A 17,389-nucleotide genomic window follows, 5' to 3' on the forward strand; every position below is an offset into this window, starting at 1 on the left:
ATGGCGTTATTCCCTGGGTTGTCCTGAACAGAACGAGCCTGTTCCAAGATGACATGGCGTTATTCCCTGGGTTGTCCTGAACAGAACGAGCCTGTTCCAAGATGACATGGCGTTATTCCCTGGGTTGTCCTGAACAGAACGAGCCTGTTCCAAGATGACATGGCGTTATTCCCTGGGTTGTCCTGAACAGAACGAGCCTGTTCCAAGATGACATGGCGTTATTCCCTGGGTTGTCCTGAACAGAACGAGCCTGTTCCAAGATGACATGGCGTTATTCCCTGGGTTGTCCTGAACAGAACGAGCCTGTTCCAAGATGACATGGCGTTATTCCCTGGGTTGTCCTGAACAGAACGAGCCTGTTCCAAGATGACATGGCGTTATTCCCTGGGTTGTCCTGAACAGAACGAGCCTGTTCCAAGATGACATGGCGTTATTCCCTGGGTTGTCCTGAACAGAACGAGCCTGTTCCAAGATGACATGGCGTTATTCCCTGGGTTGTCCTGAACAGAACGAGCCTGTTCCAAGATGACATGGCGTTATTCCCTGGGTTGTCCTGAACAGAACGAGCCTGTTCCAAGATGACATGGCGTTATTCCCTGGGTTGTCCTGAACAGAACGAGCCTGTTCCAAGATGACATGGCGTTATTCCCTGGGTTGTCCTGAACAGAACGAGCCTGTTCCAAGATGACATGGCGTTATTCCCTGGGTTGTCCTGAACAGAACGAGCCTGTTCCAAGATGACATGGCGTTATTCCCTGGGTTGTCCTGAACAGAACGAGCCTGTTCCAAGATGACATGGCGTTATTCCCTGGGTTGTCCTGAACAGAACGAGCCTGTTCCAAGATGACATGGCGTTATTCCCTGGGTTGTCCTGAACAGAACGAGCCTGTTCCAAGATGACATGGCGTTATACCCTGGGTTGTCCTGAACAGAACGAGCCTGTTCCAAGATGACATGGCGTTATACCCTGGGTTGTCCTGAACAGAACGAGCCTGTTCCAAGATGACATGGCGTTATTCCCTGGGTTGTCCTGAACAGAACGAGCCTGTTCCAAGATGACATGGCGTTATTCCCTGGGTTGTCCTGAACAGAACGAGCCTGTTCCAAGATGACATGGCGTTATTCCCTGGGTTGTCCTGAACAGAACGAGCCTGTTCCAAGATGACATGGCGTTATTCCCTGGGTTGTCCTGAACAGAACGAGCCTGTTCCAAGATGACATGGCGTTATTCCCTGGGTTGTCCTGAACAGAACGAGCCTGTTCCAAGATGACATGGCGTTATTCCCTGGGTTGTCCTGAACAGAACGAGCCTGTTCCAAGATGACATGGCGTTATTCCCTGGGTTGTCCTGAACAGAACGAGCCTGTTCCAAGATGACATGGCGTTATTCCCTGGGTTGTCCTGAACAGAACGAGCCTGTTCCAAGATGACATGGCGTTATTCCCTGGGTTGTCCTGAACAGAACGAGCCTGTTCCAAGATGACATGGCGTTATTCCCTGGGTTGTCCTGAACAGAACGAGCCTGTTCCAAGATGACATGGCGTTATTCCCTGGGTTGTCCTGAACAGAACGAGCCTGTTCCAAGATGACATGGCGTTATTCCCTGGGTTGTCCTGAACAGAACGAGCCTGTTCCAAGATGACATGGCGTTATTCCCTGGGTTGTCCTGAACAGAACGAGCCTGTTCCAAGATGACATGGCGTTATTCCCTGGGTTGTCCTGAACAGAACGAGCCTGTTCCAAGATGACATGGCGTTATTCCCTGGGTTGTCCTGAACAGAACGAGCCTGTTCCAAGATGACATGGCGTTATTCCCTGGGTTGTCCTGAACAGAACGAGCCTGTTCCAAGATGACATGGCGTTATACCCTGGGTTGTCCTGAACAGAACGAGCCTGTTCCAAGATGACATGGCGTTATACCCTGGGTTGTCCTGAACAGAACGAGCCTGTTCCAAGATGACATGGCGTTATTCCCTGGGTTGTCCTGAACAGAACGAGCCTGTTCCAAGATGACATGGCGTTATTCCCTGGGTTGTCCTGAACAGAACGAGCCTGTTCCAAGATGACATGGCGTTATTCCCTGGGTTGTCCTGAACAGAACGAGCCTGTTCCAAGATGACATGGCGTTATTCCCTGGGTTGTCCTGAACAGAACGAGCCTGTTCCAAGATGACATGGCGTTATTCCCTGGGTTGTCCTGAACAGAACGAGCCTGTTCCAAGATGACATGGCGTTATTCCCTGGGTTGTCCTGAACAGAACGAGCCTGTTCCAAGATGACATGGCGTTATTCCCTGGGTTGTCCTGAACAGAACGAGCCTGTTCCAAGATGACATGGCGTTATTCCCTGGGTTGTCCTGAACAGAACGAGCCTGTTCCAAGATGACATGGCGTTATACCCTGGGTTGTCCTGAACAGAACGAGCCTGTTCCAAGATGACATGGCGTTATACCCTGGGTTGTCCTGAACAGAACGAGCCTGTTCCAAGATGACATGGCGTTATTCCCTGGGTTGTCCTGAACAGAACGAGCCTGTTCCAAGATGACATGGCGTTATTCCCTGGGTTGTCCTGAACAGAACGAGCCTGTTCCAAGATGACATGGCGTTATTCCCTGGGTTGTCCTGAACAGAACGAGCCTGTTCCAAGATGACATGGCGTTATTCCCTGGGTTGTCCTGAACAGAACGAGCCTGTTCCAAGATGACATGGCGTTATTCCCTGGGTTGTCCTGAACAGAACGAGCCTGTTCCAAGATGACATGGCGTTATTCCCTGGGTTGTCCTGAACAGAACGAGCCTGTTCCAAGATGACATGGCGTTATTCCCTGGGTTGTCCTGAACAGAACGAGCCTGTTCCAAGATGACATGGCGTTATACCCTGGGTTGTCCTGAACAGAACGAGCCTGTTCCAAGATGACATGGCGTTATTCCCTGGGTTGTCCTGAACAGAACGAGCCTGTTCCAAGATGACATGGCGTTATTCCCTGGGTTGTCCTGAACAGAACGAGCCTGTTCCAAGATGACATGGCGTTATTCCCTGGGTTGTCCTGAACAGAACGAGCCTGTTCCAAGATGACATGGCGTTATTCCCTGGGTTGTCCTGAACAGAACGAGCCTGTTCCAAGATGACATGGCGTTATTCCCTGGGTTGTCCTGAACAGAACGAGCCTGTTCCAAGATGACATGGCGTTATTCCCTGGGTTGTCCTGAACAGAACGAGCCTGTTCCAAGATGACATGGCGTTATTCCCTGGGTTGTCCTGAACAGAACGAGCCTGTTCCAAGATGACATGGCGTTATTCCCTGGGTTGTCCTGAACAGAACGAGCCTGTTCCAAGATGACATGGCGTTATTCCCTGGGTTGTCCTGAACAGAACGAGCCTGTTCCAAGATGACATGGCGTTATTCCCTGGGTTGTCCTGAACAGAACGAGCCTGTTCCAAGATGACATGGCGTTATTCCCTGGGTTGTCCTGAACAGAACGAGCCTGTTCCAAGATGACATGGCGTTATTCCCTGGGTTGTCCTGAACAGAACGAGCCTGTTCCAAGATGACATGGCGTTATACCCTGGGTTGTCCTGAACAGAACGAGCCTGTTCCAAGATGACATGGCGTTATACCCTGGGTTGTCCTGAACAGAACGAGCCTGTTCCAAGATGACATGGCGTTATTCCCTGGGTTGTCCTGAACAGAACGAGCCTGTTCCAAGATGACATGGCGTTATTCCCTGGGTTGTCCTGAACAGAACGAGCCTGTTCCAAGATGACATGGCGTTATTCCCTGGGTTGTCCTGAACAGAACGAGCCTGTTCCAAGATGACATGGCGTTATTCCCTGGGTTGTCCTGAACAGAACGAGCCTGTTCCAAGATGACATGGCGTTATTCCCTGGGTTGTCCTGAACAGAACGAGCCTGTTCCAAGATGACATGGCGTTATTCCCTGGGTTGTCCTGAACAGAACGAGCCTGTTCCAAGATGACATGGCGTTATTCCCTGGGTTGTCCTGAACAGAACGAGCCTGTTCCAAGATGACATGGCGTTATTCCCTGGGTTGTCCTGAACAGAACGAGCCTGTTCCAAGATGACATGGCGTTATTCCCTGGGTTGTCCTGAACAGAACGAGCCTGTTCCAAGATGACATGGCGTTATTCCCTGGGTTGTCCTGAACAGAACGAGCCTGTTCCAAGATGACATGACGTTATTCCCTGGGTTGTCTTGAACAAAACGAGCCTGTTTGTTGTATTGTGAAGACAAGGTGCCGCGGACCACACATTTGAATGCACTCCACTCCATTCTATGAGCACCAAAATTACCATCTGCTTCTCTGAATTGCCTTGAAGGCCTAATACTAGAAGATTGTATTTATAATTTAGCTAGTCATGTTGGCAATAGAACAAGCCCTAAAATGACGTCCACCTGACGCAGATTGCGATTTATAATGGAGTGTTTTTGGATTGCGTAAACAGCAGTAACTGTGATGGCGGGGATGCAGGGCTGTGTTCCAAACTAAACTACTACACTAAGTGTGCTTCCTCTAGCTCCTCAACTGAAAAGTTAACAGCTCAAAAATGCATCTTATAGTTGACCTCTTCTTTGAGTCATAAAAGTGCATTGAAATGACTTAGGAACTGTGCGGCCACTTGGAGACCTCTCACTCAAACCCTTGTCAGTTTGTCTTATGTTGCACAAACCCCACATTTTTAAAGAATATTCTAATCATGTTACTGGATGTATTCAGAGTATTTTGAGATTTCGTTATCAACAAATGTGGTGAAAAGTACAGTAAATGTAAAATGCACATCAAATCCACAGTGTAATGTTGGAACTCAGACTTGTGTCAGCTGGTCTGTTGTGTCCTAAACTTTATCTAATACATTTTCCCATAATCTCCAAACTGGTTATGAATATGCTTTCCATATTTCTTCTGTAAGAAACATTTCAATTTAACTGTATTCATATAGGCCAATTCCCACGAGTGTAAAGGGTTAACAGAACTCTGATGGTTCTCCTACATAGAGGTCTTCACGGATCCACCCGTACCAGAACACCAGAGACCTGATCCATGACCCGAGTGGGTCTGGATCCAAAATTCTAAATAAATGTCACAGGTCTGGGTTGGATCTGACTGTCACAGGTATGTGTAATTTGAACTGACTTGTCCAGAAGGGCCCGTACAGATCCTAACAGAGTGCTGCAGTAGAGAGAGATGTTAGCATTTATGCTGCTGCTGTTGCTTTTCATGAGTGGAGCGTGTAGCTTGTTGTTGGACAATCATGAGTCATCAAAGCTGCAGCAGACTCCAGTTATAGAGCCTCTGTGTGGTAAAAGTTAACAGATCTCTAATCAATGGAAGTTAAAGGAGAAGGACAGGCTACAATGACCAAGAGACAACAGGTAGGCTGCTACTTCATATTCTGAATGGAGATGTTATTGGTAACTGTTGGATGAGAAAGCACATGCACTGTAGCCTCAGTTAGCCTCGCTAGCTAACGTTAGCTAGCTTACCTAGCTTCTCTCGGTTTGATGCAGTCAAGACACGTACTATGTAATCATATTGGATGGTAAATAACCTAGCTATGGCAGCTGTTAGTCTACTGTAGTGGGAGTCTGCATGGTTGGTTGCTGTCTCTCCCTCTCTCCTCCCCATGTCGCTCGCTCAGAGTACGGCCCCTCCCCCTCCTCTCGCACGTTGTCATCTCCGGTTAATAAAGTAGCTTAAAAAAATAAATTTTCTGCTGATTCCCACACTCAGATCGGGTCTGGATCAGACCAGGTCTATACGGAATGGGTCTAGTCGTCCTCGGGTCCATTCGGAACGGGTCTCTATGTTTTAAACTTTTTGGACCTGTGAAGACCTCGACTCCTACATTCACATCCCCAGACAAAAGCGAATAACTTAACAGTAAAAACAGATGATTCAGAAAAGGTTGCTATGGTATCTTTGCATCTCTAGGTAAGCGTGAACACGTGTGTTACCTGTAGTGTGTGTGTTACCTGTAGTGTGTGTGTGTGTGTGTGTGTGTGTGTGTGTGTGTGTGTGTGTGTGTGTGTGTGTGTGTGTGTGTGTGTGTGTTACCTGCAGGGTATCATCTATTAGAGTGAGAATGTACTGGACAGTCTGCTCCTTAGAGATATGAGCCATCAGGTTCAGGAACGTCTTGGCACACTGGAAATACACACACAATATACATGTTACTAAAACTATACAGACACACACTAGGCGATGTCAACCTTGGTCCTATGGTGATTATGAACCGATAAAAAACATTGTGATATACGATTGTATCGGCCACTATTTGCCCACAAAAATGTGGTTGAAGAAAAACAAATACACACTGAACAAAAACAAACAACATGTAAAGTGTTGGTCCCATGTTTCATGAGCTGAAATAAAAGATCCCAGAAAGGTTCCATATGCACAAAATGTTTATTTCTTGCTAATTTTGTGCACAAATTTGTTTACATCCCTGTTAGTGAGCATTTCTTCTTTGCCAAGATAATCCATCCACTTGACAGGTGGCATATCAAGAAGCTGATTAAACAGCATGATCATTACACAGGTGCACCTTGTGCTGGGGACAATAAAAGGCCACTAAAATGTGCAGCTTTGTCCCACAACACAACGCCACAGATGTCTCAAGTTGAGGGAGCGTGCATTTGGCATGCTGACTGCAGGAATGTCCACCAGAGCTGTTGCCAGATAATTTTGTGTTAATATAAGCCACCTCCAACGTCATTTTTGAGAATTTGGCAGTACATCCAACCAGCCTTACAACCGTAGACCACGTGTAACCACGACAGCTCAGGACCTCCACATCCGGTTTCTTCACCTGCGGGATCGTCTGAGACCAGCCACCCGGACAGCTGATGAAACTGAGGAGTATTTTTTTCTGATTGGGCCCACCCATGGCTGCGCCCCTGCCCCTTACCCTTGTAGCCTAGGCCAGTGGTTCACAACCTTTTTTTAACCGTGGCAAACCTTGATGCTATACAAATCTGCCGCACACCTAACATTTCCCTATTAATTAATTTGGTAATGACCTCCATCTGATCCATACTGCAAATCATCCATTTTCTGTCACAGTTTTTATAGATTACATAGGGTTTAATTGAAAATGTATGCACTCACTAACTGTAAATCGCTCTGGATAAGAGCGTCTGCTAAATGACTAAAATGTAAAATGTATGTAGAAGAACCCATTACCTTCTAACGACTCACTATTATAGACTGTCCTGGGATTTCCTATGATCTTCTATGTAGAAAAACCCCTTACAGTATTATAGACACTATGTCCTGGGATTTCCTATGATCTTCTATGTAGAAGAACCCCTTACAGTATTATAGACACTATGTCCTGGGATTTCCTATGATCTACTATGTAGAAGAACCCCTTACAGTATTATAGACACTATGTCCTGGGATTTCCTATGATCTTCTATGTAGAAGAACCCCTTACAGTATTATAGACACTATGTCCTGGGATTTCCTATGATCTACTATGTAGAAGAACCCCTTACAGTATTATAGACACTATGTCCTGGGATTTCCTATGATCTTCTATGTAGAAGAACCCCTTACCTTCTAACGACTCAGTATTATAGACACTATGTCCTGGGATTTCCTATGATCTTCTATGTAGAAGAACCCCTTACCTTCTAACGACTCTTGTGTATCTATAACTCGTTTGGAGTCCACCTGTGGTAAATTCAATTGATTGGACATGATTTGGAAAGGCACACACCTGTCTATATAAGGTCCCACAGTTGACAGTGCATGTCAGAGCAAAAACCAAGCCATGAGGTAGAAGGAATTGTCCGTAGATCTGGGGAGGGGTACCAAAACATGTCTGCAGCATTGAAGGTCCCTGGAAGGTTGGTGGTCAGCTCTAGGAAGAGTCTTGGTGGTTCCAAACTTCTTCCATTTAAGAATGATGGAGGCCACTGTGTTCTTGGGGACCTTCAATGCTGCAGACATGTTTTGGTACCCTCCCCAGATCTACAGACAATTCCTTCGACCTCATGGCTTGGCTTTTGCAGGTGGACTCCAATGGAAACAGGATGCACCTGAGCACAATTTCGAGTCTCATAGCAAAGGGTCTGAATACTTTAAATATAATACATTTGAAAAATGTCTAACCCCCCCCTTGTCATTATAGTGTAGATTGCTGAGGAAAAACATCAGGATAAGGCTATAATGTAACAAAATGTGGAAAACGTTGAGGGGTCTGAATACTTTCTGAATGCACTGTATACACACACACACTGTATACACACACACACTATATACACACACACACTATATACACACACACTGAAACAAGACACCACTGACACAATGTACATGAAGACAGCACACAAGGAATCCTTGTGAAAACGTCATGCATTAAATGAAGACCGGCTAATCTGAAACCCCATCTTGGAGGATATGCACGTACCAGTAAAATGTAGCTACAGAGGAGATTCCCCATTACAGGAAAGGTACGTTTTGACATAGCAAAGATCATTCACGACCAACCATAACTTGCCGATACGATCTTCGTTCTCGATTCAGCCAAACATGTATCTTATAAAACGTGTGTCCAGTACTCCAACAACAACAACATCTTGTCTATTTTCTCATTGATTCAGACAGGTGGGTCCACCTCAGTGGTGCATGTCATGGTACACCAGTCTTTGTTTAATAGCACCCCTTGTGTGCACTTCCGGTACTACCGTATATCCCCGTGGTATGGTACAGAATATATCCCCGTGGTATGGTACAGAATATATCCCCGTGGTATGGTACAGAAAAGGTATGACTGGATGAAAATCTGGATACCGCCCAACCCTAGTAATAGAGAATCACATCAGCCCGTTACAAATCTGAAGCTACATTAAATGCAGCAACAGCTAGCGGGTTTATTGTGTGTGTGTGTGTGTGTGTGTGTGTGTGTGTGTGTATGTACGTGGTGTACACGTGCGTTGTACCTGATGTCCTTCGTTGGTGAGGATGGTCTGTTTCTCCTCACAGTGAGCCACTTCAAACTTCTTAATGAACTCGCAGTCCTCGGCAGAGATCATCTGACCCCTATGAGACAAGGCACACACAGCATGATTAATACCACAGTCTTGGGGAAGCTACTCTGAAAATAGGGTTTAAAAAGCTATAAATTAATTCACACTGGAAGAAGTTAAGCTACACTAAAGCTACCCTTAATTATTATTTTTATTTTTTTAAATACTTTGGAAAAGAAGTTCACTACATTCAAACTACTTTGTGATAAATTATCATATCCAAATCTAAAAAGTCAGACTTAAAATTGCAAGAACAGATCACTTTGGGGTCATATGTTAACAAAATGTGTAATTTAGCCTTTTAAAGACACAACAACGTTCAAGTAAGAAGTAAAGTCTGATGCAGAAAGAGAATAGGACATTCTGCCTACTTCCCCCATGTCACTGGGCAGTTCCAGTAGCCACCTACTCCGCTGCACGTTAAGACGTCTGTATTCACACGGAAACCCGCGAGACCTGCAGGCCCGACAGAGCACGGGATTCCCACAAGACCTGCAGGCCCGACAGAGCACGGGAATCCCACGAGTCCTGCAGGCCCGACAGAGCACGGGAATCCCGCGAGACCTGCAGGCCCGACAGAGCACGGGAATCCCACGAGTCCTGCAGGCCCGACAGAGCACGGGAATCCCGCGAGACCTGCAGGCCCGACAGAGCACGGGAATCCCACGAGACCTGCAGGCCCGACAGAGCACGGGAATCCCACGAGACCCCGACACAGCAGGGGAATCCAGCGAGACCCCGACACAGCAGGGGAATCCAGCGAGACCCCGACACAGCAGGGGAATCCAGCGAGACCCCGACACAGCATTGCGGCACAGTCAGCATTTTTCATTTTGCGGGCGGGGAGGTCAGACAGACAGCTTTGGAATTTAAATATTTCTTGCCACAAAGTTGGAAGCACAGAATAGTCTAGAATGTCATTGTATGCTGAAGCGTCACGATTTCCCTCCACTGGAACTAAGGGGCCTAGCCCGAACCATGAAAAACTGCCCCAGACCATTATTCCTCCTCCACCAAACTTTACAGTTGGCACTATGCATTGGGGCAGGTAGTATTCTCCTGGCATCCGCCAGATGGTGAAGCGTGATTCACTCCAGAGAACATGTTTCCACTGCTCCAGAGTCCAATGGCGGCGAGCTTTACACCACTCCAGCCGATGCTTGGCATTGCGCATGGTGATCTTAAGCTTGTGAGAGGCCATCGGCCATGGAAACCCATGTCATGAAGCTCCCGACTAACAGTTCTTGTGCTGACGTTGCTACCAGAGGCAGTTTGGAACTTGGTAGTGAGTGTTGCAACCGATGACAGACGATTTTTACGCGCTGTGCGCTTCAGCAGTCCCGTTCTGTGAGCTTGTGTGGCCGACCACTTCGTGGCTGAGCAGTTGTTGCTCCTAGACGTTTCACAATAACAGCACTTACAGTTGACAGGGGCAGCTCAAGCAGGGCAGAAATTCGACAAAGTGACTTGTTGGAAAGGTGCCATCCTATGAAGGTGCCACGTTGAAAGTCACTGAGCTCTTCAGTAAGGCCATTCTACTGCCAATGTTTGTCTATGGAGGTTGCATGGCTGTGTGCTCAATTTTATACACCTGTTAGCAACGGGTGTGGCTGAAATAGCAGAACCCACAAATTTGAAGGAGTTTCCACATATCCATTGTATATACAATGCATTCGGAAAGTATGTTACGTTAAAGCCTTATTTAACGTATACCCCATAATGACGAAGCAAAAAAAATGAAATATAAAAGTGGCATAAGTATTCAGACCCTTTACTCAGTACTTTGTTGAAGCACCTTTGGCATCGATTACAGCCTTGAGTCTTCTTGGGTATGACGCTACAAGCTTGGCACACCTGTATTTGGAGAGTTTCTCCCATTCTTCTCTGCAGATCCTTTTAAACTCTGTCAGGTTGGATGGGGTGCGTCGCTGCAAAGCTATTTTCAGGTCTCTCCAGAGATGTTCAATCAGGTTCAAGTCCGGGCTCTGGCTGGGCCACTCAAGGACATTCAGAGACTTGTCCAGAAGCCACTCCTGCGTTGTATTGGCTGTGTGCTTAGGGTTGTTGTCCTGTTGGAAGGTGAATCCTCGCCCCAGTCTGAGGTCCTGAGTGCTCTGGAGGAGGTTATCAAGGGTCTCTCTGTACTTTGCGCTGTTCGTCTTTCCCTCGATCCTGACTAGTCTCCTAGTCCCTGCAGCTGAAAAACATCCCCACAGCATGATGCTGCCACCACCATGCTTTCATCACACCAGATAATCTTATTTCTCATGGTCAGAGTCCTTTAGGTGCCTTTTGGCAAACTCCAAGCGGGCTGTTATGTGCCTTTTACTGAGGAGTGGCTTCCGCCTGATTGGTGGGGTGCTGCAGAGATGTGCTGCAGAGATGGTTGTCCTTCTGGAAGTTTCTCCCATCTCCACAGAAAACTCTGTCCGAGTAACCATCTGGTTATTTTTTATTGAATTTATTTATTACCCCCTTTATCTCCCCAATTTCGTGATATTCAACTGCGATCTTGTCTCATCGCTGCAACTCCCCAATGGGCTCGGGAGAGGCGAAAGTCGAATCATGCATCCTCCGAAACATGACCCGCCAAAACGCGCTTCTTAACACCCACCTGCTTAACCTGGAAGCCAGCCGCACCAATGTGTCGGGAGGAAACACCGTTCAACTGACGACCGAAGTCAGCCTGCAGGTGCCCGGCCCGCCACATGGAGTCGCTAGAGCACGATGAGCCAAGTAAAGCTCCCCCCGGCCAAACCCTCCCCTAACCCGGACGACGCTGGGCTAATTGTGCACCACCCTGTGGGACTCCCGGTCGGTTGTGACACAGCCTGGGATTGAACCCGGGTCTGTAGTGACGCCTCAAGCAATGCGATGCAGTGCCTTAGACCGCTGCGCCACTCGGGAGGCCGACCATCGGGTTCTTGGTCACCTCCCTGACAAAGGCCCTTCTCCCCCGATTGCTCAGTTTGGCCGGGTGGCCAGCTCTAGGAAGAGTCTTGGTGGTTCCAAACTTCTTCCATTTAAGAATGATGGAGGCCACTGTGTTCTTGGGGACCTTCAAAGCTGCAGACATGTTTTGGTACCCTTCCCCAGATCTGTGCCTCGACACATAAATGTGCAAAAATGTCTAAAAACCGTTTTTCGTTTGTGTAGAAAGATGAGGGGAAAAAATAATTTCATACATTTTGGAATAAGGCTGTAACGTAACAAAATTTTGAAAAAGTCAAGGGGTCTGAATACTTCCCGAAAGCACTGTATCTAGCCCAATAACACCAATAGCCTAAAATAAAACAGGCCAGGTGAGGATCTTTGGTATTTGAATCTATTTCTTAGGATCTGTTTGTGCATTTTGATCTTGACTAGGCAAAATTCGCTGCGTCACATAAGTCTAAAATAAAATAATCAAATCGTATATGTCACATGCGACGAATACAACAGGTGTAGACCTTACAGTGAAATGCTTACTTACAAGCCCTTAACACTTATTTTTTCTTAACTGCATTGTTGGTTAAGTATTTACTAAATAAACAAATAAAAATGAAAACAGAAAAATAACAAATAATTAAAGAGCAACAATAAAATAACATGTGCTGGAAGTAGAGGCCTAAGCGTTGTTGTTCACTAGTTTACTCCAATTGGGGAAGGGGTGGTGGGTTTGGAAAGTAATGAAGGGAAATATATTTTTAAAAGGATGTGTGTGTATATATATATATATATATATATATATATATATATAGATATATATATATAGATATATATATATAGATATATATATGCGAGAGAAAAAAAACATGGGGGTTTGGAAGTGATGCAGACAATTACATTGATGGAAGTTACAATCTGAAATATTAAAGCGGATCTACCCCCATAAAAAACTCTTTTTTTTTTTTTTTTTTTACAATAAAATAACAATAACGAGGCTATATACAGGGGGTACCGGTACAGAGTCAATGTGCGGGGGTACAGGTTAGTCGAGGTAATATGTACATGTAGGTAGAGGTAAAGTGACTATGCATAGATAATAAACAGAGAGTAGCAGCAGCGTAAGTGTGTGTGTGTGTGTGTGTGGTGGGGGGGGGTCAATATAAGTTGTCCGGGTAGCCATGATTAGCTGTTCAGGAGTCTTATGGCTTGGGGGTAGAAGCTGTTAAGAAGCCTTTTGGACCTAGACTTGGAGCTCCGGTACCGCTTGCCATGCGGTAGCAGAGAGAACAGTCTATGACTAGGGTGGCTGGAGTCTTTGACCATTTTTTGAGTCTTCCTCTGACACCGCCTGGTATAGAGGTCCTGGATGGCAGGAAGCTTGGCCCCAGTGATGTACTGGGCCGTACGCACTACCCTCTGTAGTGCCATGCGGTCGGAGGCCGAGCAGTTGCCATACCAGGCGGTGATGCAACCAGTCAGGATGCTCTCGATGGTGCAGCTGTAGAACTTTGAGGATCTGGGGACCCATTTCAAATCTTTTCAGTCTCCTGAGGGGGAATAGGCATTGTTGTGCCCTCTTCATGACTGTCTTGGTGTGTTTGGACCATGATAGCTCGTTGGTGATGTGGACACCAAGGAGCTTGAAACTCTCGACCCGCTCCACTACAGCCCCGTCGATGAGAATGGGGGCGTGCTCGGTCCTCCTTTTCCTGTAGTCCACGATCATCTCCTTTGTCTTGATCATGTTGAGGGAGAGGTTGTTATCCTGGCACCACACTGCCAGGTCTCTGACCTCCTCCATATAGGCTGTCTCATCATTGTCGGTGATCAGGCCTACCACCGTTGTGTCGTCAGCAAACTTAATGATGGTGTTGGAGTCGTGCTTGTGGGGAATGTATGGGTTTCTGGGCTGCATGTTATTTGACTCCTTCACATGTTTATAGTCCTCATACTATGTGTCAAAATGATTGACCCATAGGAAATAGGCTACACAGCATGATTATTAAACTACAAATGTTAATTCAGTAATCCACTCCTGAAGTCACCTGACCCCAATCATATGACCTCGAGACACATTATAACTGATTGGCCTATATCATATAGATATACATCGCTTTGCCCCGACCTCTGACCTCTGCTGACCTCTGCTGAAATCATTGGAACCCTTTGAGACAAGATACACACAGTATGATTGATGACTATTAAAATACACAAGTTAGACATACAGTACCAGTCAAAAGTTGGGATAAACCTATTAATTCAAGGGTTTTTCTTAATTTTCTACATTGTAGAATATTTGTGAAGACATCAAAACTTGAGACACAATGACCCAACACACCTCCAGGCTGTGTAAGGGCTATTTGACCAAGGAGTGATGGAGTGCTGCATCAGATGATCTGGCCTCCACAATCACCCGACCTCAACCCAATTGAGATGGTTTGGGACGAGTCGGACGGCAGAGTGAAGGAAAAGCAGCCAACAAGTGCTCAGCATATGTGGGAACTCCTTCAAGACTGTTGGAAAAGCATTCCTCATGAAGCTGGTTGAGAAAATGCCAAGAGTGTGCAAAGCTGTCATCAAGGCAAAGGGTGGCTATTTGAAGAATCTCAAATATATGTTGATTTGTTTAACACTTTTTTGGTTACTACATGATTCCATATGTGTTATTTCATAGTTTTGATGTCTTCACTATTATTCTACAATGTAGAAAATAGTTTAATTTTTTATTTTATTTTATTTAACTGGAATGAGTAGGTGTGTTCAAACTTTTGACTGGTAATGTACAATGAGAACACTCAAAAAATAATATAATTTTGTATTTATTAGGATCCCCATTAGCCACTGCAAAAGCATCAGCTGCTCTTCCTGGGGGTCCACATAGTCAGACTAGAATCCCAGTGTTATGGGCCTAGTTCTGCTTTAGATGGAGCGGTGAATCCCAGGGTTAGGCCTAGTTCTGCTTTAGATAAAGACACTGGGATTAACTGCTCTGTCTGTCTTTTGACTTCTGTTTAACACTTAGTTCCTAATTACAGAAGCAGCTTGCAGTATCTGACAATGCTCGCATTACTCCTGGAAATACTACAAGAGCAGTGTGACCTGGCTTTTGTCCCAGCCCAGCACTATACAAGCCGATTCAACTTCTCATTAAAGACCATGATTAGAAGAGTCAGTGTAGTACTATGAATGGACAGCCATGAATAACTCATTTCCACAAGACTGTGACTCACAGCCCTGAGAAATACCTAAATAACCTACAGGCTAGTACTAGGCCTCGTGCCCAGCATGAAAATGCCAGAATGAAAAGGTGCACTATGCAGAAATCGTTCCGCCACTTCCTGGTTGCTAAAATTCTAAAAAGTTTGCCTAATTTCAGTTTGTGACAAAACAAACAAGTGTAGAGAATCATTGTACCATCTAAAAAATATTTATTTTCCATAACCCAAAATATTGTATTTAAGTGTTTGAAGCTGGTGTACAAAACCAAACTTAAGACCGGGAAGCATATAAAAAGCTCACAGAACAGTTCTACAGCTTTTTAGACTTCCTTTCAATAAGAATGACAGATCTATAACAAACATGTCAATGTTTGGGCTCCCAAGCAGCGCAGCTGTCAGTGCTTGAGGCGTCACTACAGATCCTGGTTAGATTCCAGGCTGTATCACAATCCAGCTGTGATTGGGAGTCCCATAGGGCGGCGCACAATTGGCCCAGCATCGTCCGGGTTTGGCCGGAGTAGGCCGTCATTGTAAATATGTGGTCCTCTGTAGCTCAGCTGGTAGAGCACGACTCTTGTAACGCCAAGGTAGTGGGTTCGATCCCCGGGACCACCCATACACAACAAAAAACAAAATTATGCACGCATGACTTTAAGTCGCTTTGGATAAAAGCGTCTGCTAAATGGCATATTATTATTATTATTAATAAAAATGTGTTCTTAACTGACTTGCCTAGTTAAATAAAAGGTAAAAAATAAATAAAATAATGTGAATTTGGTCAGGTCACCCAAAACGTTACATACTGCAGCTTTAAAGGGCAAACAGGCATAAGCCTAGTGTCCTATGAACAAAATACGAGGGAGCTAAAAGGATGTATGAAGAGACGAGAGGTTAGTGTACTTACTGCAGGTATGACTGCCAGTTGACCTTGTTGGCTCGGACCTCAGCTGCCTTGGCAGCGATGATGTTGGTGGGCACTGCAGCGTCCACTGCCCCGCGGATATCCATCCTGATACAGCTGTAGGATACCTCTCTGGACAAGAATCAATAACTACCTGGAAGGAGGGAGACAGGTGGGTTTGATTGATAAATAATACCCAATCTCAAATCAACACGTTATTTGGCCACACACAAACATAGAGATTTTGCATCATTCATTTCTCATAGCCTAATTCTGCAGGTGAGAGCAGTTTGTTAAAGCATATACATTATGGTGCCAGCCAGGAATTCATGACCAACTCTGTAACCAGATCAGATGCTAATATGTTCATCACCATCAGCTGCTTTAGATAACGTCACCCAGTAAGCTAGCTAGCTAGCTAGCCCAACTCAGCTCATGGCTAGCAAACTTGGCCAATGTAATGCAATGTCATGTTGGTGCAGTAACGTTATTGACATAACATATGTATTATTTGGTTACAACGACAGCACTTGTCAACGAATCCCGAAATTAGCGTTGTTACTTAATGGGTTTAAGTCGTTTCTCGCCAGCTAAAACTAGCTAACTGGCTATGGTGCAAGCTACCTAACGATAGCTAGTTTAACTTAGCATCAATGCAAATATATATCCTAACGATATAACACACAATACAGAACCTGTAATCTCATAGAAACATCCCAATACAATATTCCTACCGTTTAAACAACACACAAGCCAAAGAGAGCCTTAATGTCTGTGGTTTCAAAAGGCCGTTGGTCTCTCCGCAAACAACTACGACGTGATGCTGTCACGCGCCAGCAGGAAGCAGCTCGCTGTAGATCCGGTCAGGAAGCAGCCCAAACATCATCAGTCCTCGCCCCTAAACACTCTTCTTCTGTGGGTTTTATGGCGGACTACATCCAAAAGTTGTATTGCCGCCACCAACTGGACGGTTTGAAACCAAAATGTATTTACTGTGGCGGACAGCAGGTCAGCCACCAGGGGGAGACTCGTCAAGGCCTGGTAACAGATGGAGTATACATCAGGAGGCGGTGGCTCCATCTGCTGGACGGGCCAGGTCTCGACGGGCTGGAGTATACATCAGGAGGCGGTGGCTCCATCTGCTGGACGGGCCAGGTCTCGACGGGCTCCCCGGACAGGACTAACTGGGGCTGATTGGGAGCTGGGGAGTAATTAAGGGCGGATTGATCAAGGCCCATAAAGCGGCCAGAAGGGCAGCACATGAGAGAGGACTGGGGGAAGTAAGGTAACGTC

At 46.0% G+C, this 17,389-nt stretch overlaps 1 protein-coding gene across 2 annotated transcripts in view; it reads right to left on the bottom strand.

The window, feature by feature from the left end:
- Window positions 1-16,956, bottom strand: part of atp6v1h (ATPase H+ transporting V1 subunit H) — an 81,860-nt gene extending 64,904 nt beyond the window's left edge. The window contains exons 1-4 of one of the 2 annotated variants that reach the window (XM_041895426.1): window positions 16,831-16,956; window positions 16,100-16,250; window positions 8,963-9,062; window positions 6,072-6,161 (exon numbers count right to left, since the gene is read on the bottom strand). In XM_041895426.1, the coding sequence (XP_041751360.1) occupies window positions 6,072-6,161; window positions 8,963-9,062; window positions 16,100-16,203 (294 nt within the window). In that variant the 5' untranslated portion in view covers window positions 16,204-16,250; window positions 16,831-16,956. The remainder of the gene's footprint in view (window positions 1-6,071; window positions 6,162-8,962; window positions 9,063-16,099; window positions 16,251-16,830) is intronic. The other variant, XM_041895427.1, reaches the window with a different exon arrangement.
- Window positions 16,957-17,389: the final 433 nt, after the last annotated feature.

The sequence above is a fragment of the Coregonus clupeaformis genome, chromosome 14, assembly GCF_020615455.1.
Source record: "Coregonus clupeaformis isolate EN_2021a chromosome 14, ASM2061545v1, whole genome shotgun sequence".
NCBI classification, from domain to species: domain Eukaryota; kingdom Metazoa; phylum Chordata; class Actinopteri; order Salmoniformes; family Salmonidae; genus Coregonus; species Coregonus clupeaformis.